Source organism: Tamandua tetradactyla, chromosome 7 (assembly GCF_023851605.1).
Source record: "Tamandua tetradactyla isolate mTamTet1 chromosome 7, mTamTet1.pri, whole genome shotgun sequence".
NCBI lineage: Eukaryota > Metazoa > Chordata > Mammalia > Pilosa > Myrmecophagidae > Tamandua > Tamandua tetradactyla.
The window spans coordinates 71,813,052-71,837,831 of record NC_135333.1 but is presented as its reverse complement, the minus strand read 5'-3'; the positions used below and the strand labels follow the sequence as shown (position 1 = coordinate 71,837,831).

The window sequence follows — 24,780 nt, the reverse complement described above, 5'->3', positions numbered from 1 at the left end:
AAAGCGTGGTTCAACTTTAATGCTTCTAACAGGAATATTCTGAATGAATAAACAATAAATCATTGTATGGAGAAATAGTGCAAGGAAGACTTTACTAAGACTCTTACATACTTCAGACTCACTTCCAAAGGGAAGGATGCTGAAATGCAGGGAAGACAAATTTCCTGAAAAAACAAACTGGATTTTGAAGGATGGTTGTCTCAAACAACATACTTCAAGTTTTCTCTTGTGTGTATTTAGTAGGTTTGCCAGTGTAAGTGTACAATTCAGTGTCATTAATTACATTTGCAATGTATAAAGCTTTTTCGTCACACCACAAGAACTCAGTACTCGTTAAGAAATTACTGCCACTTCTCCTTTCCCTGAGCCCCTGGTAACCTCTAATCTACTTTCTATTTCTATGAATCTGCCTACAACAATATTTCATGTAAGTGGAATCACACCATATTTGTTCTTTTGTGTCTGACTTCTTTCACTTAACATGTTTTCAAGTTTCACCCATGTTGTCACATGTACCAGAACATCATTCCTTTTATGACCAAGTAATATTTTATGGTGTGTATATGTTATATTTTGCTTGTCTACTCATCTGGTGGTTGTTCTGGGGTGCACCAAAAGAGAGACCACATAATTCAAAACTGCAGGCCAATTTGGGGTCTTTCTTAGCCGGCCGGTGAGTGTTTCAGAAACTTCCAAGAAGGAAGATTCAGAGAGCAGCCCCCAGAGGTTTTCAAGGTGTGCTTATAAAGGCTAAAATTATGTTGTGGTTTTGCAGTTGCTACCAAGCAAACGTATCATAGAAGCAGAAAAATACCGTTAGCTGTTGCCAACACACATCCCATTCTCTCAGTTTCCTAATATTGGTTATTGTTTAACTCTTGGGGACATTCCACCCCAATGTTGTGGGAACTTTCCCTGCTTGGGCCTGATTGATTGCTCCTGGCCTTCCACACTGGTGACAACTTGAGGTGTTTCCAGCTTTGGACTATTATGAATAAAACTGCTAGAGGCATTGGTGTACAAGTATCTGAAACTCTGTTTTCAATTCTTTTACATATATGTTGAAGAGTGGAATATCTGAGTCATATGTTAATTCCATATTTAACTTTTTTGAGAAACTGCCAACTTTTTTTCCACAGAAGCTGTACCATTTTATCTTACCACCATCAATGTATGACGGTTCCAATTTATCCACAGCCTCACCAACACTCATTATTTTCCTCCTTTTTTAATATAGGTATCCCAGTAAGTGTGAAGTGGTATCTCAATGTGATTTCAATTTTAATTTCCCTAATAATTGACAAAATGTTGAGCATAGTTGTTGATGATTTATAAAACTCCATTGGAGAAATGAGTATTGTTAAGTCCTTAGCCTATTTTTTAAGTTTGATTGTTTGTCATTTTGTTGTTGAGTTGTAGAAGTTATTTATATATTTGGGATGATAAATCCTTATCAGATATACACTTCTCCCATTCATTAGGTTGTCTTTTTACTTTGTTGATAATGTGCTTTGATGGAGAAAATATTAATTTTTTATGAAATCCAATCTATTTTTTATTGTTGTGGTTCATGTTTTTGATGTTATATCTAAAAATCAACTGCCAAATTCAAAGTCATGAAGGTTTACCCCTATGTTTTCTTCAAAGAGTTTTATGGTGGTAGCTTTTATATTTATGTGGTTCATCTATTTTGAGTTATTTTTTAATCTTATGTGAGGTAAGGATCCAACTTTATTGTTCTTCATGTGACAATCCATTTGTCCCACCACCATTTGTTGAAGGGATTTATTATTTCCCCATTGAGCAGCCAGGGCACCATTGTGAAAAATCAATTGATCTGAGAAGTATGGGTTTGTTTCTGAACTCTCATCCTATGCTCTTGGTCTGTATTTCTATCTTAATGCAGTACCACATACTTTTGATTACTGTAATGTTTTGGTAAATTTTGAACTCAGAAAGTATAAGTCCTCCAACTTTGTTCTTTTTTTTTTTCAAAATTGTTTAGATATTTTGAGACTTGTAATTCAATATGAATTTGAAGATTGGATTTTCCATTTCTGCAAAAGAGATAGTTAGAACTTTTAATAGGGATTTCTGTAACTCTGTAGATTGAATTCAGTACTATTGCTAATCCTAACAAGATTAAGTCCTCCAATGCATGAAAATGAAAAGGCTTTCCATTTGTTTAGGATTTTAATTTCTTTCAGCAATAGTTTATAGTTCTTATTGTATAAGTACTTCCTTGATTAAATTACAAAATTAATTAGGAAGAGAAAGGTCTTTTTCAGCTCAGAATAAGGGGTATTGGCAGGAGATCAACTCTTCTTGATTAAATTAATTCTAGATGTTTTAATCTTTTAGATTCTATTGTAAATGAAATTGTTTCCTTAATTTCCCTCTTGGATTGTTCATTGCTGATAGATAGAAATATAACTGGATTTTTGTATTGCTTTTTTACCCTGAAAATTTGCCGAATTTTTGGATTTCTTCTAGTAGCTTTCTTGTGATTTTTGGAGATTTTCTATACATAGGATTGTGTCACCTGTGTACAGAATAGTTTCTTTTACTTGTCTAATTGCTCTGGTTAAACCTTACAGTACACTATTGAGTAGCAGTGGTGAAAGCAAGCATTCTTGTCTTGTTTCTAATCTTAGGGGTAAAGCATCCAGCTTTTTACAATATAGTGAGTTCTTTTTTTAATCCTTTATACCTTGTTGAGGGAGTTCTCTTCTATTCTTAGTTTTCCAAATGTTTTTATCATGAAAGAGTGTTGAGTTTGGTCAAATGAATTTTCTCCATCAGGTGATATAATCATATAATTTTTTCCTTTCATTCTAAATTCAGTTTTTTTTTACTGAGCTGACTAGAAGCAGGTGGAAATTGCCAAGAGATCTTTCTGAAATGTCCTATATCATATCAGACCCTGAGTAAGTTCAGAAAATTAATCAAGTCCCCTTTTGGGGTCATTGAAGAAGCGAGGGGAAGACAGATTTAAGAAACAGATTTTCACCCTTCCCTTCCCTTGCAGACTTTAAATAAGTTTTAGGAGAGGGCTGTTTTCAGGGAAAGTTTGCGTGAAGGCCCAGCTACGGCTAAAATGGAGCATTTCATGTCCCATATGGTTTGATGTTCTGGGTGGGGACAGGAACCTAGAATTGCCTTTTATAACATTCTGCTGATGTCACTGTTTTAGTATCTGAGACTGTATGCTGTAATGGAAACTGACTTCCTCCATTTTAGCTTACACCTCTTTACATTATTCCAAGCAGATAAATGGACCAGACATACTCCTCTTCAAAGATAAATAAGAATTTAGAAAATAAGAATCTGAAAGGAATCTCTGTTGTATTAAAAAGGTTTCGCTGAAAATGAAGGATGGCTGAGTGCAGGGTAGTAACACAGTGGGAAGTCCTTTTGGGTTGCAAAAATTGGGGAAGTCCACACCCTCTTGCAGGCTCTTTCTCTAGAAATGTTACCAGGCTTTCAGAGCAAAGACTGGAAAGAACCACAAAGAAGTGACCATCACGTTGCAGACATGAGAGATAAAAATGGCAGTAATTTAGTGGCAAGAAATCCACTCAGACCCTTCTACCCTACCCGCTATCTGCCCTATAGAACAAAATATTCAATATAGGAGAGGACAAGAGCAGCACCGATGCCCTTAGAGAACACGTGAATCACTGCGGGTGGGAAACACGGTCAGTACGAAAAAAAAAATACCTATTCCTGTGGGACAGGCAGGTGTACACAACTGGATCCACTATTACAGCCAGGGCAGGGGCAACAGAACTGAGGTCACCCACTCAAGACACAGGGACCCCGTGCCTGCTTAAGATGGAGGCATAATCAGATGAACAGAGACCACTCCCCTCAACAGCCTCCCTCTACCAAGCTAACAAATTTCGAATAAGAAGAATACTGCTGGGAGAGGGACAAGAGAGGAATACTGCAAAGAGATACCATCTAAGAAACGGTGCAGAAGAAAAACTAAAATGTTCAGCATCAAATGGATATTCCTCTGGCAAGTAAACCCTCTACTAAGCACAGAGTATCATTACAGGAACTTGAATCCTGTGGAACACTGAGGATAATCATATCAAAAGCAAATCTCAAACCCAGTCCATTTCTCAACTACCCCAAGTCATTGATTTTAACATAGTTCCAATTTCAAAGTGTTAAAATGGGGGAAAAAAATCTGTATGAGGATAAATGCAAGAGGTCGTCTCTCTCACACAGTAGTCCATACTTCTTAGGGTTTTCAACTCGTGACTCCGATCAGTAGGGTGCTGCCCTTGTCTACCTAGTCTTGACTGGGTCATCACCATGTCCACATACAGCCAGCAGAGAAAGAAGAAAATGATGACAGGAAGGGTATGGCCGTATTCTCTAAGTGCCTGATTCAATGTCCAATATAACTTCCATTCGTTTTGTCATAGGGAGGGGGGGAAATGTAGTCTTTATTGTATTGTGGCTGTATTCCTACACAAAAAAGAAGAAAAAAGATATTTGGTAACTATAAGCAATATTTGCTACATCAGCTCACACATTGGTTTTTCTTTAATTTTCCCTGCACATTCTCTTTCTTCTGTATATTAATTCACACCAATATTTGATTATAATGGTTAATATTTATGTACTGAGCATGTATTCTCACTCAATGTTTAATAATATTTATTAACAAAGTAATAACTCTTTGAGATAGGTACATTATCTTAATTTTAGAGACTGAAAAAAAAATAAAACAGAAATGAAAAGACTTCATAACTCATCCAAGGTTGCACAATAGTCAATGATAGAGCTAGGACTCGAATTGGGCATTCACACTCTACAGCCTACTTCCATTGTGCCTAACTCTGCTTTAGCAGTCGTCAGAGTGTGTTGCAATTGTTTGTTTGCATGTCTGTTCCTCTTCACCATGATGTATTGGAAAATAGGAAGTATGTTTTACTCCCTTGTTTATTCCCAGCTTCTAGCCTGATGTTAAGCATATAACAGGTACTCTTGAGATATTTTTATTTTATCTGTAAGAGTCAGTCAGCTTTTCTCATATAACATTTACTATTCCCTTTAGAGTTTCCTATGGTTGCACTTAAATCATTCAAGATTATATTGGATTGGTTTGAGTATTCCCACTGGAAGGGATTCATGGACCTGGATAGACAACAGTTCTTTTGACCCAAATCTGTGAGTTCATTGTAGTTTAGACTTTTTGTTGTTGGATTCTTTATCACATGACAAGAAAGGGCTGTCTAATGCTTTGGGCTTGAAATGAGTGAACATATACATATATATATATATATTGCTTGATTGACTCTCACAATCTGAAAAATAATTCTGATAAAATGGCACACACATGAAATCACACCACCCACTTACAAGATGTGTATGTGACACAGGATTTCCCACTGCTGCTTTTGTATGTTATCATTTTATCTAAGAGGTAAATTGGGGAATGTAAAACCTCTTAGGAGAGCAGAAGGTCCTCAAAATTAAATATATTTCTGTTCATTTTTGATCCTGGTCACTACTTTTATAAATGAAAAAAATTGGTGGTTTTATTAAATATTAACAGATAATACTAGAATGTCACCACTGGGGAAAATAACTCAGGGTAAGAAGAATTACTTTACCTAGCATGTTATTGGGTCCTGTTTAAATTGTCTCAATGATCATGCTTTCATTTAAAAATTAGAAAATATTAACTGAGGACCTCTTTAGCCTCTGGACACATACATATTTTCAAGGCTCATGTAAAGATGTCATTTTCTTTCTCTCTACAGGTTTTTAATAAAAACAACCAGTCCACAGACCCGGAGAACGAAATGTGCCTATGTATCTCACACTGAGATTACTGCAGAAAACTGTGAGAAAACTAACCAGTGGATTTGTGAACTGTAATCCACTCTGCAAAGAAATCAGACTCCACTCTGTGACTGAAAGATATTGAATGATATTTAAGTTCAGTACACAGAATATCCAGAGGACTGTGTGTTCAAGAGAGCCCCGTATTTGTGTGAGTGTGTATGTGTCCATTTATGATATGCATGAATATGATGCCACTTATCAGAGGCCTGGGAAAGGTGATTTAGAGGACATAAAATGTTATACAAAATGAGAAGGTATGATGAATATTTTAAAATTTTGTTTGCATATCTTCAATAGTTATCCAATCATCATTGTTACTTTTCATTTTTTTTTTTAAGAACTTCAATCTTCTTTATTTTCTTTACATCTTCCCTCTAAATAGCCTTAGCTAATCACATCTATTCTCATGGTTTCAAAGCAATGCATATCAAATTTTTATCTCTACTTCGGATCTTTGCCTGATAACCAGGCCCATATAACATACTGCTGATCTGACATAGTAAATCTCAAATCTCAAAGATACTTCAAACTCAACATATAAAAACAATTTATTAACATTTCTCAGAAAATTAATAATCTTCTAGTGCTCCATATCTCAGTAAATGTCAAGGCCACCAAAGAAGGTTATGCCGTTGGTAAGTCAGTTTGATGTCACCTTTGCACTTCCTCCCCTCTCCCTTCACCCTTCATATCCCCAAATCTTACTGTCTTTTTTCTAAATATCCCTCAAATTTGTCCTTTTCTCTCCATCACCATTTCCATGATCTTGATACAAAGTGCCTAAATAACTGCAATAAAGAGGTCTTCCTCTTCCATTCATTCCATTCATGAAGGCTGAGTGACATTTTGAAACGATATTCTGACGATATAGCTTTCCTATTGAAAACACTTCAATATCTTCCTTAGAATAACACCAAAATCCATAGCATGGTCTAGGAATTCTGTTAGGTCTAATCCTTGTTTACGTAATCGGTCTCTTCCTGCACCAAATTCACCCTCGCTCTCAGCACCATGACTATATTGGACTCATTTTAGGAACCCAAATTGCCATACCTTATTTGACCTCAAGCATTTTGCAGAAGTTGCTCCTTATCCCTAGAATTCTCTTTCCTCTCTTCTCCATCAAGTTAACTTCCAAACATTTTCTATATCTCAGTTCAAATTTTGATAACCTTTCTCTAATCTATGACAAGGTTGAATTCCCCTAGACTGTGTTTCCCCTCCCTGGCTGTATCACATTTTTAGCCTCACATATACCTGCCTTTGAATGAAAATTTACTAATATTCTCCAACCTTACTTGAGTGTAAATTACAAGAGGGTCTTATATCTATTTTTGCATTCCCAGTGCTTTTTAAAGTGCTTACCACAGAGTAGGTGCTCAATAAATGATTTAGTTATTAAGTTTTTCCTAAAGGTTGCAGAATTAAAATATTGATATGTGGCTGGGGAGAAAAAGTACAAAAAGAAACAGAGATTTAACAAAGGACATCCAATTGGTGAGTCATAGAATGTCAAAGAAAATCTGAAATCTATGTTATCTGAGTTATGGATACCCAAAGAGAATTAGAAGTTTAGCAAAGAGTTAAGGACTTCAGAGATAAATTTTGCCAACAATTCAATGTTACATTTATAGAGATTATATCCTTATAATTATTTTATACACCATATGACAATACAACAAACGACCTTACGTTTGCTGAATTGGACCCTGTATATAGATAGAGGAGTAAAATATTCATACTGTGGCATGCTGGTACTGCATACAAGCAATAATTCCTTTTTTTCATTTTATGGGCACAGTATTGTTCATAAAACTATATGAATATTTAGTGAACTGCTTTTCAAACTAAGCAACTTAACAATGCAGAGATACTTTAAGGACAATAATCATCAAAGACTTGCTGTGTAGACACCAAATTTAAAGAGCCACTCCCTTTGATATATATCTACACAAGTTCCAAAATTTTAATACTGAGGAGAGAGAGGCTGCCAGCATCCACACTCCAGGCAATAGGGGCTTCCAAAACAGGGGTATCTGATAGATGATGAGAATAAAAGTCTTGCTAGGCATCATAGTTTGGGCAAGAGTGGTATAACAGGTCTTTGGAAGATAACAGCCACCAAGAGATGGTTGAAATAAGCAATTGATGTCCAAGATTTTTGGAAAATTAGGGGCCAACTTAACAGAGGCTATCTGGACATAAGCTCTCTGGGCAGTGTTTAGTAGTATGGAATTAAGTAGGCTTGTGTCAGAGATAAAGCCTGGGGGTAAAAGAGAAAGGGTTGGTGATAAGAGATGAAAGGCAAATGGATCAATAGAATCAGTGGAGAGGGTCAGGAGTGGTGAGTCAATAATAAATTGGTGAGAGAAGGTGTGGTCAGGTGAGGAGGTAGAGTCAGAGATAAAGTGAGGCCTTCTTGAGGAATAGGATTTCGTTTCTGTACATGCTAGAGGACAAGTGGAAAAGACAAGTGGTGGGGTAGAAGAAAGTTTAGTAGGGACATAGAATTTAGTCACAGAAAAGTCTCTGGTGGCAGATAGGACCCCAGTGGTAATGGTAAGCCAGAGAAAAGAGAGGGAAGCTAGCATGTAGGTGGCAGGGAGGGTTCTGGTGGTAAATGTGAGAAAGTTAAGTATGAGAGTAAACAAAGGGCATGCAAAGTATCAGGGTATCCAGTGGCCAGGAAAACTCTGGAGGCACAGAATATACACCATTGGTGGGCCAGAAGGAAACAATTCAGCAGAAATGTACAAGCTTATGTCAGAGTGACTTCTAGGGGTAGAGACAAGGCCAATGATGTGAGTGAAAGGAGTCCTGAGAAAGTAGGACCCAAGGTGAAGTGATGATAAAATGAGAAGAAAAGAGATGTTGAAGAAGAATATGTCAGAGCTGAGTTAGGAACAAATTGTTTTTAATGGATCTCCATAATCTCTTTTTGTTGCTCAGATGTGGCCTCATTCTCTCTAAGCCCAACTCTGCAAGTGAAATCATTTCCCTCTCCGCTACATGGGACATGACATCCAGGGGTGAAAGTCTCCCTGGCAGCATGGGAGATGACTCCCAGGGATGAGTCTGGCCCTGGCACCATGGGATCAGCAACTCCATCCTGACCAAAGGGGGAAAAGAAGTGTAACTAATAAAGTGTCAGTGGCTGAGTGAGTTCAAATAGAGTTGAGTGGCTACTCTGGATGTTGCTCTTAAGCAAGCTTCAGTTAGACATTGCTGCTTATCATAATTTGCCAAACACCAACCAAAACCATTCCAGCTAATCTTAACAAAGATCTAAGGCAATATATAAGATTTCACAAGGGTTCCATGTACTAGAGTAACTTTCCAGAAACCTACAACCTGCAGATGCGTCCCTGCACCAGATAAGTACTGAAACTTAAAGGGCCCTCAGCCTCTCCAGAACATCAGCCAATTCCATCTTTCTACCCCATATTATTGGCAGCCCCTCCCAACCTGAAAGTTAGAATAACCATAGCCCAAACACCCCTGAAGAGAGGGTTAGAAAGATCAAAGGTGATGGTGGAGTTATACAGAGACGATAGGATTTAACAAATGAATACAACTGCTGAATTATTAAATTGATATCAGTTTTAATCTCCAGTATCTTAGAGCAGCTAGATGTAAAAACCTAAAATTGTGGAATTGTAACCCATGCCAAACTCTGAAATATGTTCTACAACTAATCGTGGTGTTATGCTACAAAATTTATTGCTTTTTTGTATATGTGGGGTTTTTCCCTCTGCTTCGTGATGCTGTGGCATTCTCTGCTCCCTCAGATTCTCCTTTTCTCTGAAATGTTTCTGCTTATATAGGATTCCAATAAACTAATCAAGACCCACCTGGAATGGGTGGTGACATATCTCCACCTAATCTAGCTTAACAACCACTCTTGATTGAGTCACATCTTGAGGGGAATGATCTAATTAATGTTTCAAACATACAGTACTGAGTAGGGATTAGAAGAAATGGCTGCCTTTACAAAACGGGATTAGGATTAAAACATAGCTTTTCTAGGGTACATACATCCTTTCAAACTGGCACAGGTGGTATGGTAGGCCATGACAAACTCTGGGATCTGTCCTGTAACTGTTTTTGAAGAATGTTCTGAAAACTATTGCTTTCGTCTTTCTTTACTTTGTGTATATGTTGTATTATGCAGCAAAAAAGTAAAAAAAAAAAAAAAAAAAAAAAAAAAAAGGGCCTCCACTGGGTGTCAGTATGAGTGGGTGACAAAAAGACCAGAACTAAAGGATATTAAACAGCTGAGTGTGTAATTGGACCTCTGGAGTATCTGCAGAGGGAGTGAATGCCAGAGATATGAAGGCTCAAGCCAAAGAGATAAAGAAGCCAAAGCAGATGAAAGGGCAAAGCTTCTCCCACATGGTCCTCGCAGGGCAAAATGTCTTTTTCACCAATGCTACAGCAGATATCTTGTGGCAAGTGTTGCCGCCAGTGCTCTTAATGGAGAACATTTTCAGGTGGCTGCAGGAGACAGGAGATATAAGCTCCAGCCAGGAGCAGAGCAGAGTCAGAAGGACTCGGCAGTCTTAGCAGATTCACATTTGCTCACATTTCCCCATATCCCTTACTTTATCATATTCCTTTTCTTTTCAAGACGAGCTTTGTTTTCACATTCCCCTCCCTATGCATTCTCCCACCCAATGTCAGCCCAGGCTTTACTGGGGCTCTGGAACTGCATGAACCATGCTAGGAAGAGGAATACAAGACAGAAGGAAAATGAAACAGTCACCTCTCCAGAAGAAAAAGTTGGTTGTGTGCTATCTTAATTCCTTTATAACCAAACTCTTCAAGTGAGGAAATCAGGAGACTCTTAAAAATTTTCAGATCAGAGCAAAGGAAACTTATATGAGGATGAGCAGAATTACCCTTGAGGAAGATTTTTGGGATGGGACTCTGTTATCCCCAGTTATTAGTATACAGGGTCAAATGGTCAATGACAATAATAGTTAAGATAAGTGTATATATATATACATATATGTGAATTTTTGTGTGTGCATCGCTTTAAATTTACACACACATATGTGTGTGTGTGTGTGCATCGCTTTAAATTTACACACACATATATATGTGAGTGTGTGTGTGTGCATCGCTTTAAATTTACAAAGTACTTTAACTTACATTATAACATAAAAAGTTCACAACCTTGTAGGGTATGGAGGTAGCTTTTTTCTAAATGAGGAATGTGAGATTTAGGAAAATTATACAACTTGTCCAGAGTAAAACTAAAGTTCTGTCTTTAGAGAGATATGTACAATGGGAAAGTGACTGTTTAACAATTCTGACAAACTCTGTCCTCCTGCAGGTATCCTGAACTCTTGTAATAATCAAATTATGGCTATGGAATGACTGTTCTTGTGGTTTTACCCCGACCCTTCTGCCATGCTCAGACAGGTGCTCTGAGACCTCTCTAACCCCTGCTCTAGCTGATCTGTTCCTCTAGAAAGAAGATATTTCATTCTTTTCTGAGAGTTACAATCTTGGGTAACTCTCTTTGTCTGCCTGATTTATGTAGAAAAGTGGGAAGGACACAGGTACAAAATAGAATCAACCTCTAGTACTCCCTAACCTCACTGAGGTCCTTCACAAATATTAGCAAAAATTGATTCCTCTGTTGGGAATAGAGTAACAAGAGGAGAAGTCCTATTCCACAGAAAGTTGAGGATGCAAACAATGATGTTTGTGCATCTTGAGCTTAGCCATGGAGCATTATATGTCCTCAATGAAAAGAGATAGTTCTCAATCATCTGAAGCCCACTGCTGCCTCAGGTGACTGAGAGCTGAGAAGTGAGCCTTAGTCTAGAATTCCCAGTCTGCATTACAGAGTTTTGAAACAGTCACAAAAGGTACTTCTGAGTGGGAGGAAGCACAAGGATAGGAAGTTCAGCTTCCCCATACTTATAGTAGTTGAGCCCTCCAACCCTCCTGGGTTCCTAGATCCTTCAACCCTTCCCTGGGCATTCCTATTTTCATACATAAAGATGCATATAAATACATATACTCACATACACACACACATACACACACACATATATATATTGTTTATTTCTTCTAAAAACTAGATATTAGCTAGTTCTCCCTTGATCCCTTAGTCCTTTACTTGGACCACTACTTGGTCTCCTCTCCCCTTTACAACTTCAGGGTCTTCTCTGTCTTCAACTCCGGATTCTTCTAATAATCTGTTTTTTTTTTTTTGCCTTGCCTCAGCCCAATAGTGAACTCAATTCCCTCCCCCAAAATCCCCACCAAAATCCACATTTAAAAAAGAATTAGTGATGAATATAGTCTTTGCTAAAGGTTCTGCAAGAGTATCACTCAGGGAAAAGGGTAAACATCATAGCCCAACACAAACAACTTTAAAATCACCTCTGTCTGTGAATATCTTTTCTTCCCATATCACTTTGGAATTTTCCTGCTTTGAGCATTTTCAACTCCCCTCTCTATCCATGCATTTCCCGCATTTCTGATCACTCACTTTCCAGATACCTGCCCTTCACCTAATATTTTACATTTCTTTTTATTTTACAGAAAAATTAACCTCTTTCAAATCCCTATCACAACTTTAGCCAAAAATAATCCATGAGGGAGTGAGAGACTCCTATACCACGCTCCAACCTCATACTAGAATAGTTGAATTTGTATACAGTAATGTGTTTTGGTTTTTTCCACTATGAAATTTTCCTTGATTTTTTTCCCATATACTTTCATCTTTTCACCAAAATCTCTTTTAGTCTCTCAATAGTTATTTTTAGAAAGATAATAGTAAGATGTTAGATTTAAACCTGAATGTATTAGTAATTAAATTGAACATAAATGAACAAATTCCCCAAGTAAAACAAGATGGCCAGATTTTTTTAAAATGAAAGAAAGAAAGAATGAAGAATGAGCGAGAGTGAAAGTGAAAGCAAGAGCGAGCAAGAGAGAGAGTGTGAGAGGGAGAAGAAAGAAAGAAAGAAAGAAAGAAAGGAAGGAAGGAAGGAAGGAAGGAAGGAAGGAAGGAAGGAAGGAAGGAAGGAAGGAAGGAAGGAAGGAAGGAAGGAAGGAAGGAAGGAAGGAAGGAAGGAAGGAAGGAAGGAAGAAAGAAAAAGAAAGAAAGAAAGAAGGAAAGAAGGAAGGAAGGAAGGAAGGAAGGAAGGAAGGAAGGAAGGAAGGAAGGAAGGAAGGAAGGAAGGAAGGAAGAGAAAGACAAAGTCTCTTTCATGGACAAATAGAAGAAGCAGAAAGAATTAGTTCTTTATTTTATCAGGCTGCCATGCCAAATGCCACACAATGGGTTTTCTTAAAACAGTGAGAATTTATTGGCTCACAGTTTTAAGCTAGAAGAAATTCAGAGAGGTGTCAGTGAGGCCATGTTTTCTCCCCAATGCTGTAAACATTCTGGAGCTGGCCACAGGGTATATGTGCTGGTTTGAGATTGTTATATACATCAGAAGAGCCATGTTTTCTCAATCTTGTTTCAATATTGCAAGATGGGACATTTTGATTGGATTGTTTCCATGGACATATGACATACCCAATTGTGGGTTGGATCCTTTTATTTGATGGAGATGTGACTCTGCCCATTCAAAATGGGTCTTAATTAGTTTACTAGAGTCCTCTAAAAAGGGAAACATTTTGGAGAACGCTCAGAGTTTACAGAGTCGTAGACATTTAAAGATGCTTGAAGTGTTGACAGAGAGAGCAGACACCTAGACAGGAATATTTGGAGATGCAGAGCCCAAGCAGACTTCACCATGTGTCTTCCTGTGAGATGCTAAGTAAACCAGAATCCAGAGTTGCCCAAGAGGAACTACGTGAAGGCCCCAGACACTTAGAAAGGAGACCACTGGCACCAGAAGCTGGAAGCAACAGAACCCGGGACAAGAATCAGCAGATACCAGACACATGCCTCTCCAGATTGGCCTTTCTTGAGTAAAGGTATCTTTCTCTTGGATGCCTTAGTTTGGACATTTTTATCATCTTAGAACTGTAAACTTGAAATTTAATAAATTCCCTTTTTAAAAGTCATTCTATTCCTGGCATATCGCATTCTGGCAGCATTTAGCAAACTAAAACACTGTCCTCGGGGCTTCATTGTTTGTATGCCTGCCTCAAATCACAGGGTGATGTCTTCTCCTTTCTCTTCTGGGTTCCTGCTTTCTTCATGACTTCCAGCTCTGAGTTCTCTCCAAGTGGCTTTCTCTGACTGTGTCTGAATTTCTTCCACTTATAAAGGACTCCGGTAATCTAGATTAAGGCCTACCCTGCTTCAGTTGAACACACCTTAACTAAAAGTAGCATCTTCAAGAGATCCTATTTACGCTGGCTTCACTTCTAATGGGGTTGCCTATTAATATTAAGAATATGTCTAAATTTGGGTACGTAATCCAATCCTTTACAACAAGTATGTAAGAGATTTGAAAAACATAATTAACAAACCTGACCTAATTAACATACATCAAGTAGTGCACTAATCAACTGCAAAATACCTTTTCTTTTCAATTATACAGGAAACATTTACAAAATGCACCATAAGCCATTTTTATATGATATATTCATATTTATGACATATTTTTGTAGGATAGATTTAGAATAGGCAAATTCAACAGAAAACAGATTGGAGATTACCAGGAACTGGAGAGAGGAAGGAATGAGGAGTGATTACCTCACAGATATGGCTGCTTTAACAGGGTGATGAAAAAGTTTCGAAACTAGAGCGAGCTGGTGGTTGCACAACATTGTGAATACACTAAAAACCATTGAATTGTACACTAAGTACTCCTGAATTACATACTTCTATCAAGTATTTATTTTTGTTATTAAATTAAGTGTCTGCTATGTGAATTTCACCTCAAAAAAGGAAGAGAAAATCACAAAAATATAATAAGAGAAAACCTATATGTTTGGCAATTAGTGATACATCTTTAAATTAGCTCCATGAATCACATAAAAATCGCAATGTTAATACAAAATATCTTGAAGTGAATAATAAAAAGATATAATAAATATCAAAACTTGTGGGATATAGTCAAAGCCACATTTAGAGGAAAGTTTGTGTTAAAATGCTGAAAGTGCTGAAAATCAATGACCTGAGCATTCATATAAAGATAGATAAGAAACAATTAATTAAACCAAAATTAAGGGAGATTTAAGGGCATGATTAAGTTAAGAGTAAAAATTAAAGAACTGAACATAAAATACAAATAATCAACAAATTCAGTGGCGCTTTTTAAGACCAATTAAATTATTGAAGCTTCATTGAGACTGATCTAGATAAAAAGATTGCAGGCACAAATAAGCAGTATAAAAATGAAAAAGGGGGCAGGCAACAGTGGGTCAGTGGCAGAGTTCTCACCTGCCATGCCAGAGACCTGAGTTCGATTACCAGTGCCTGCCTATGCAACAAAAAAATACATAAAAAATGAAAAAGGGTGCATTACAACAGATCTTGATGTTAAAAAGATAAAAGGATATTATATATATATTCATATTATAAAAATGAATTTGACATTTTCTGTGAAATGGAAAGATTCTAGAAAGAAAAACAGAATTTACAAAAATTAATTCTGTAAGAATTTTTTTTAAATGCTTTCCTTTAACCATAATGAAATTGGATCCTTATTTTAAAAACAAAAATAGAGAAAAATTCCAGGCCTGGATGTCTACACTTTTAAATTCTAACATTTAAAAAAGATTTAAAACCAATCTCATTCACAGACTATAGCAAAAGCAAATACTCCCCAAACTGTTTGATGAGGCCAAAATAATTGTGACACCAAAACTTTAAAAGGGCACTGTGCTGGTTTGAAATAATGTATGCACCCTAGGAAAGCCATGTTTTAATCCTAATCCCATTTTGAAAAGGCAGCTACTTCTTCTAATCCCTATCCAGCACTGTATGCTTGAAACTGTAATTAGATCATTCCCCTGGAGATGTTATTTAATCAGGAGATTAAATGTGGATTAGGTGGAGGCATATCTCCACCCATTTGGGTGGGTCTTGATTAGTTTTTGGAGTCCTATAAAAGAGGAAACATTTTGGAGAAGGAGGAGATTTTAGCAACCTTTGGAGATGAAGAAGGAAAATGCCTCCTGGGGAGCTTCATGAAACAGGAAGCCAGGAAAGAAAGCTCGCAGATGACGCCATGTTCACCATGTGCCTTTCCAGATGAGAGAGAAACCCTGATTGTGTTTGCCATGTGCCTTCTCACTTGAAAGAGAAACCCTGAACTTCGTCTGCCTTCTTGAACCAAGTTGCTTTCCCTGGATGCCTTAGATTGGATATTTCTATAGACTTGTTTTAATTGGGACATTTTCTTGACCTTAGAACTGTAAACTAGCAATTTACTAAATTCCCGTTTTTAAAAGTCATTCTATTTCTGGTGTATTGCATTTCAGCAGCTAGCAAACTAGAACAGGCATTAAGGAAAACCAAGAGTTAATCTCACCTACAAACATAGATTCGAAAATCCTAAACAAAGTATTAGTAAACCCAATTTAATGATATAAAAAATATGAATACTTTTCATTAAATTTGAAACATTTGATTTCATTTCAAGTGAAGACCCCATACCTGACTGGTGGTAGCCTGAAAGGATACATGGGCTCCTACAGTGGTGACCACAGAAGCACGGATTCTATTTGATCCCCACTGGGGGCTGAGGTGAGAACAACAGAAGCGATCAAGGGGCAGGGGCTGGGAGAGTAGACTCCTCCTGATGTGAAGAGAGGTTATCAGAAAACCAGAGAAGAGGGTCACTGGGCTTCTTTTCCTTTAGGAGAAAGAACCCAGGGCACTGGGAAAGCCGAAGTTTGTCTGAGTGTAGTGACCGGGGGTTATCATAACCTTGAAAGTCCAGGCACTTGACTCTAAAGCAGTGATGCATTGTACACCTGCAAACAGTGGGCAGGCAGAAGTAGACTCTCAGCAATCTTACAAAAAATGATTCATCAGAGTTCAAAGGGAAGTCTCCATGGTTAACTTAAGCACACTAGACACCCTGTGGAAAAGTGGGCTGAGGGCCACAGAGCAGCTGAGAGGTTGCCCCAGGAAGAGTTACTCAAGAATGCCAGGGTGAAATATCCACAGCAAGAAAATTGTCTGAAGTAAAGGCTGCCTGTAGCCAGGTGGAACCATCCACTGTTTTGAGACAGCAGAGTCTCTTTGTAGTCAGCTTCTCAGGATTGTTGCTATTTTGAATCATTAGGATCTAAAAGAATAAGCCAAAAGAGCCCCCATCTGCCAGATTACAGGCAGAGTAATTGAAACAGATGCTAAATGTATGCTAAATGTTAAACATCTTCCAAGGGCTTTTCAGAAAAATTCAATGCAAATAAAGTGAAAACACAGGAGAAAAGAATGGTCTCCCTCTCAAGCCAAGCTGTCTGGGCTAGAAGATTTATTTATTTTTTACATGACGTTCTTAATTGCCAAATAAAGCCAGATGGCAGCAGGCAGTAGGGAAACTCAAACACAGGGCTCTATGGCAAAATACATTGGTAGACTAGATCTATTGGGCTGTGAAACTTCCAAATGAAACTTCCAGAGAATGAAATTTCCTTATGAGAGGCAGAGCTGGGAAGAAAGGTACAGGGCAATAAAGAAAGAAAAAAGATAAGAGGCCAGAAACTTACTCTTCCGGGTCCTTCACAATGAAACTAATGATTTCATCTCTGACCTAAATTCCCTGGAAATTTTCCAGTTATGTCACAAGACTTGACTAACCAGTCACTGCATGTTCTACCTGATAAGAAAATCAAGGCAGACTCTCTCCTGCAGATGAAGTCACTAAACTAAAGGAATGCTTAGAAAGAGGTTTCTGAGAGACTGAGAACAATCATTAAGATCAATAACCACTTCCCCCACTAGGGTTTACTGGTGTAGAAGGAAAAAGAAAGAAAAACCATAATGAGCAGACAGGAATTTAAAATTTCTCTGCTTAAAAGACCCTGGCATTGGTAGAGACTCTCTAATACACAGCACAAAACACAAGTTGAACTGTCCTCAGGATTCAGTGAGACCGCGTGGTCCCTGGTGAATTACAGAAATAAAAGGGAAGGCTTCATCTCTGTCCTGACAACTTGGATAGAGTGAGGAGGAGGTGCCAAGGACCTGTGGCCAAGGGAGGTGTTTAATGAGATTGCAGGGACTCAGAAACTGGGATAGCTAGGATAGACGAAAATTCACAATGAAGCCAACACAGTCCTGTGTTCTACTGTTCTTTCCCTTCACAGGGTTTCAGGGAACTTGTCCACGTTGCTATACAATATTTTGTCATTTTAGAAGTATGGTATATTCCTTTGAGAAATAGTCAATGCTTCTTGTTATCATTCTTCTATATTTTGGACACATAAAGCAAAAATGTCCCTCCATTATTAACAACAATGTGTCTATTAATTTATCAATTACACATCTTCTACTAATATAAAATATTTCTCTCAAATGTCTCTAAGAATAAAACTGATTTGGCCTTATGATCTGATTCACAAGTCTGTACAAAAAATGAGATTTTAATTTCAGCACCAGAATATGACTTTCAGCTTAATCAATTTTTGTGAATTCATAACCCTGATGAGCTTCTGTTCAGAGGTTATGATGTAATTGGCCACAAGAGAGTCCAGGATTGTATATATTTTTAAAGCAAAGTCTTTCTAATGAAACCAGGCCTGAGTACCACTGCCTCTTCCTCTCATAGCCTTCTGATTTCATAGATTACTTTAAAAATGTATTATGAGCCTGAAGGCGACAGTTATTCACCATTTCTGAAAACCTCTTTTTTTGTGTGTGTGTGGCAGATTTTTATTTGCCAAATGTCATGCAATGTTGCAAAATGTTTTTGCTGTATTTAAAAAATACTGTTTAGGGAAAACAAAGTACAAAAGTTGAATCTAATCCGAAGGTCATCAATTTGTCACTCTTTAATTAGACTGTTTTTTCCCCCAAAGGAAATATAAACTATTCAAAAGGGAATTTGGCGGGTGGTTCAGTGGTAGAATGCTTGCCTTACATGTAGGAAACGTGGATTCAATTTCCGGACCATGTACTATCCCCACCCCACCCCCCAAAAAAACAAAATCCAAGAATATGAGATTTAGAATCAGAGAACCTAGCTTCAGTTATGTGAGACTGAAATTTTTCTTTTTTTTTTTTGTATGCTGTACGGCAGGGTCACATTTCATTCTTTTTTCCATGTGAGTATCCTGTTATTGCAGCACCATTTGTTGAATTTTTGTTTGTTTGCTTGTTTGTTTGTTTTTGAGAAGTGCGTGGGCCAGGGATTGAGCCCAGGTCACCCACCTGGCAGGCGAAAATTCTACCACTGAACTACCCTTGCACCCCCTTTTTTTTCTTTTTGAATCTTAAACTAAAACCTTCTTCATTTTTTTCACCACTTAAACATGGAACTGAGACCAGACAATACTAAGGAACTCTTTCAGCTTTAAAATTCTTTGGATATTTTACCACAGAAAAGAATAATAAAAAATAATGGGCCAGTTTGCCTACAATTTGGGAGGTTCCAACTTAGGACAGAGAAACAAGGCATTTTTTGAGTGCCTACTCTGTCAAGAAACATGCTAAATACATGTATTATTACATGTAATCTAGCTAGCAGACTTTATTGGGTGGGCATTTTATCCCCCTTAGTGCAGATAACTAACTTGCTCAAGGTCATACAATGTCAGAGCAAAATGGATATCATGAAATGCAGCTTAGTTATAAAACAGAATTTTCATGAGGATCAATTGTGCAATGCCTGAGGAAGCATGCTGCAGGTTAAATATGGGGGTGAGGGGGACATCCAAGAACTTCAGGAGGGCTAGTCAGGTGTTTGACCCCAATATTTGCTGCACTGGAGTTTCCCACCGTGCAGAGATTCCGAAGTGGTTCAAAGAGGGGCCACCTGCTGTGTAAGCCTGAGCTTGGGCCCAGCGGTGGCTGTGGGGCACAGAACTGCACTTGAGTCAAGTATGTGTCCATGGTGCTGAAAACCTCACCCATCTGCATGCTCTTCCATCTGGCCCACTTGCCAGCTGTCGGGGTGCATCCCAGTGGCCACCTTCATTTCTTTTGTCATTATTTTTTCCTTTATTTGAGACATTGATATAGTTTATAGAACAATCCCGCAGAAAATACTGGATTCTCATCTACCAAGCCACCACCAACACATTGCATTGGTATAGAAAATTTGTTACAATTCGTGTTAGCACATTTTAATAATTTTGCTATTAAAGTCTATGGTTTAACTTAGGGTTTCCTGTTCATGTATTGAGTTTCATGGATCTTTTAAAAACATTATTTTGTTGCCATGTATGCAATGTAACATTTCCCCGTTTAATCGTATACAGATATATATTTCAGTGCTGTTAATTGTGTTCACAATGCTATGCAGCCATCATCCCCATCCATTACCAAAACATTTCCATCATTCCAAATAGGAACTCTGTATATTTTAAGACTTAACTTCCATTAAAATAAAACCTTTTTAATACAACAAAGCCGTTATTACAATGCCTGAGTTTTATAGGAAACTAAGCAAACACATGATAATAAACAGGAATACATATATATATGCACAAGACATACTGATATGCTGTGCATTACATACAAATATATAAGAATTTTGTATTATATTTTTAACAGAAAAAATATTATTGATGTTAGAGAAAAATGGAAAGTTTTTCAGAAGGTAAAAAGAATTTTAGAGGTCAACTCTGGAAGACAATATCACATGTAACGTAAGAAGTGAGATAATACATGCTTTTCCTATAACATGCGGTCACTCACATTTTTTCAGGAACAAAATATAATACTAAAAGATAAAATTTGTTCCTTTTCTAAAAAGGTATGAATTATATGAAAGAACTATCTTTCGTATACACCCATCCTTATACCTTGAGTGTTCATTATTATCTTCAAACACACAGTTGTTAGGTTTCAAGTAGACGTTATATATTTTTGTTTATATATGTATGTGTATTTGTTTATGTCTTTAATAGAAAATACCTCAAGATATCTAAGTATCTTCTGACTTTTTTTAGTTCAAGAGGGGAAAATATACCTTACCTTTCACAAATGCTGGTCTGCAGCTAGCCTACATTTAGTCCTTATGAAAATTTGAAAAAGATGCCACTTATTGGTGAATAATTTTTGAAAAGATACACTCTGGGCAGACAACCCTGCACCTGGCCTCACAACCTGGGTGGGGCCGGATTTCTATCCCCACTCACTCACTGGTCTGGCCAGAATTTCATGCAATGTACAAAAAGACCAATTGGCAGCATTAATACATGCCATCCATTTTACCATTTACATTTTATTCATAAGATCACCAGACTTTCTCAGATTACTGACTTGAACTAAATGTATGAATTTCACATGCTCCTATCTATAGCTTCAGCATTCTCCAGAATGGAAATGGGTACCTGCAGCTCTGGTATGTACACTTAGTTTACATATGATGCTCCTTATTGTTTTTATTCTATTCCCTCTAATGCCAAAAGAATGAAGAGAATATTATTTCTTAGTATTTCACACAGGTTAACACATTCTCTCTTCACTTGCCTATTTAGCTTCATTGACAATACATCTTCCTTGTGCACACAGAATTCCAGTATCTCTAAGCTCTTGAGCATGCCTTACACTCTTATTACTTTTACCATTACCCATGCAACTTCTACTGCTATTGGGTAATAAGTCCTATTTCCCACAAAAACCATTTTCAAGTCCTAACCGCAGGCCATGTGGGTGTGAACCCATTTGTAAATAGGACTTTGGAGATGTTATTACTAGTTATGGTGTGGGGTCATTGTGGATTAGATCTTTAAAGATCCTGTTTAAATGAGTTCAACTAGAATCAGGGTAGGTCTTAATCTGTATGTCTGGTGGCCTTCTACAGAGAAGAAATTCAGATGCAGTTAGAAGAAACCAAAAGTCAGCAGAAGGGCAGGCCGTGGTAGCTCAGCAGGCAGAGTTCTCTCCTGCCATGCCAGAGACCTGGGTTCAATTCCTGATGCCTGCCCACACACACACACACACACACAAATGTCAGCAGAAGCTGGAAAAGCAGACATAAGGAAAGTGTATGTCACAGGGGATTTCCAGAACACTACAGATCCCAGTAGAAAGCAAACCCTGAACAGAGAACCAGGCACCTCAAAGCAATTCACACTGAAATACAACCCACCTAATTCACTTCATGAGAGCAGAAGTCTGTCTCCCTAAAAGAGATGGAGCAAAAACACACTAATCATTCAGACTTCTGACCCAGAAACTGTGTCTGGAAACTGTTCTTTAAATCAAATTATGAGTAAAGACCTTGTAAGTTAAAAAATGATACGTGTAAAAGAAAATCTTAACAAAAATATTAATAAAGAAGAAAGAACAATATTTAACCATGAAGAAGCCATAACAATAAATACATGGAAAGGAAAAAGTAACTGGTAGCTGTAAATTCCAATGTCTAATGAATAATATCTACAGCATGCAAATGTTTAAAAACAACGTGTACAAACACTTAAAAAAACAAAATAAATCTCGGCACTGTACTTCAAGCAACCAATAGATGAACCAAAATTATGATAAACCAAAGTGGACAGCACGAAGCCCACTTAAGAAAGATATAAAATATATCATATTCAGTAATAAACAAAATGAGAAATTTTCAGGACATAACTAAAGAAAATTAAATATTATGATCTAAGCCCTTGAAATTTCATGAAGGAGATAATCATATGAACATTGTTAGCCATTTGAGTTGAATGATACCTACATTTAATTGTAGGATCATATTAATAAAAAACTTTTTTTTAGAAAATGAGTTCAGAGTGTATATTAGTCAAAAGACAAGTGACTATAGGTGACAAAAACCCAATTCAGGTTAACTCAAGCATAAAAGGAATATGCAAATATATGAAACTAAGAAATCCCAGATTTAATCAGCTAGGCTTCAAGATGAATTTTGATGAATCTATAGATTAATTTGGGCATGGGATCAGTATTTTAGCACACTACTGTGTCTCCTGACTCCTGAAAACCATACTCTCTATTTACTTAGGTCTGTAATTCTCTCAACTATATTTTGTGATTTTCAGTGTTCAAATCTTGCATACCTCCCATTAAATGTATCAGCAATTGCTTAATATTTTATGCTAATGCAAATTGTGCTTTTATTTCAATTTCCAGATGGTTATTGCTAGTATGTAAAATGTGATTTTTGTGTATATTGATTTTTCATTTTGCAGTATTGCTAAACTCACTTAACAATGAAGAACTGATACATTTTTCACAGATGTTATCTCTTCCAACCTTACCACACAAGAACCCCCAAAAGTGAATAGAAAGAGATTTTTCATAACTCTAAAATTATCATCATCTTTGTTCCATTTCTGGTGATTCTAATAAGTAAACTGCCCCGAATTTCAGCAGGCACGTTGCCCATATCCCAAATATACTCATGTCAATTCTCCCATAAAAATTTCATCCTTTGTGTGTTTTCATACTTTAGAGAAACCATCAGGGTAATTGCAGACCCATCCTGACCTTCACATATGGAACTAGCATATGTCTCTACTTCTATAAACTGAGGGTAAGACCTATAAGAAATATTACATAGATAAAAATAACAGTATTAGAGAAATTTCCTTCTAAATCATTATTTTTTATAGCCCTTATGAGGTGGGATCTTGTGGTAAAATGTAGGTCACCATACTGCTTCCTTCAGCAAGAAAGTCTTGCTGTGAAAATATATCAGATGAACTAAGTGGTGTGTGTGCTGACACAGTGAATACACGTTGCACAACAAGCTCCATGCTTGTTCAGAGATGTTGAATAAATCTTGGGGGCACAGAATTTTCTCCAATCTGTCCTACGACATTACATTTATAAAGGAAAGGCAAGTCACTAGTAACTCCCATGAAAGCAGGACTCCCTGACAGATCCTGTCCTCACACTTTCATGTAGTTCGCGCAGGCTTGTTTGCAGGATATAGCCTTGCTGGGAGAGAAGAGCAAGGCTGAACTCAATCAGCAGTTAAGTCTAAAGTCTGTGGAACTTGCAGAACTTGCCCTAGAAAAGTACTCCATTCCACTGCCCCTTATTTGTTATCCAGAAAAATCCTCTGTGCTGAAGTTGAAAACCCTAAACACATAATAGCAGATGGAACATCCACTTGCAAAGAGACTCACAAACCTTTTAGTTGCATTAAAAAACCAAACCCCAACAGTAGAACTTTCTCAGTGTTTAGGAACCAGAGCACTTTCTGAAAATCTTGAATCTCCCTGGGAAAAATCCAAAAAGGTGTGTAAGTGTCCTGAATGTGACCAAAGTTTCAGTGACAATTCATACCTTGCTTCACTGAAGAAAATCCTTTCACATTCAGAAAAAGCATGAATGTGGTAACTGGAAGATCTTTCCTCATCAAGCCAACCTGAGGATATGCAGGAGAATCCATACTCCTGAGAAGCCTTATAAATGTTCCCCAGCCTCTGCCAGCACTCAGCTCTGCCTTTACACAAGCATCCATGTACAGGAGTAACTGCATCTGTGGCATATGAGGGAGAGGCTGTCTGTGTGGCTCCAAGGATTGGCACAGCATAGGAAAACCTATGCTGCAGAAAAGGCCCAGGAATGCGCTAAGTATGGGAAATATTTTGGTCAGAAAAAAAAAATCTTGCTTTGCATGAGCAAATGCACACATTGGCAAACTACTACCAGAGTGCCAGCATGGGAAGATTTTGGGGCAGCCTCCACACCTTGTATTCCCCAGGAGGACACCGAGGAGGAGTTGCGGGGTGGAGGCATGGATGGTAAGAGGAGGGCTGTGAGTGACTCAATGATTCTGAAAGTATATTATTAGAGGAAAATACCACAGACCAAGTTTCTCTGTTCAATCAGAAAAGACCCTGATT

General features: G+C 37.5%; 1 protein-coding gene, 1 long non-coding RNA gene and 1 pseudogene across 6 annotated transcripts in view; 2 read left to right on the top strand and 1 right to left on the bottom strand.

The window, feature by feature from the left end:
* Window positions 1-6,118, top strand: part of CLECL1 (C-type lectin like 1) — a 38,295-nt gene extending 32,177 nt beyond the window's left edge. For all 3 annotated transcript variants that reach the window (XM_077169986.1, XM_077169983.1, XM_077169985.1), the window contains 2 exons: window positions 5,072-5,184; window positions 5,781-6,118. In XM_077169986.1, coding sequence (XP_077026101.1) covers window positions 5,072-5,184; window positions 5,781-5,898 — 231 coding nt within the window. In that variant the 3' untranslated portion in view covers window positions 5,899-6,118. The remainder of the gene's footprint in view (window positions 1-5,071; window positions 5,185-5,780) is intronic.
* The window catches only part of LOC143691476 (uncharacterized), an 80,131-nt gene that overhangs the window by 48,134 nt on the left and 7,217 nt on the right, over window positions 1-24,780 (bottom strand). The gene's annotated exons all lie outside the window — the stretch shown is intronic.
* Window positions 6,492-24,682, top strand: LOC143689810 (uncharacterized; annotated as a pseudogene).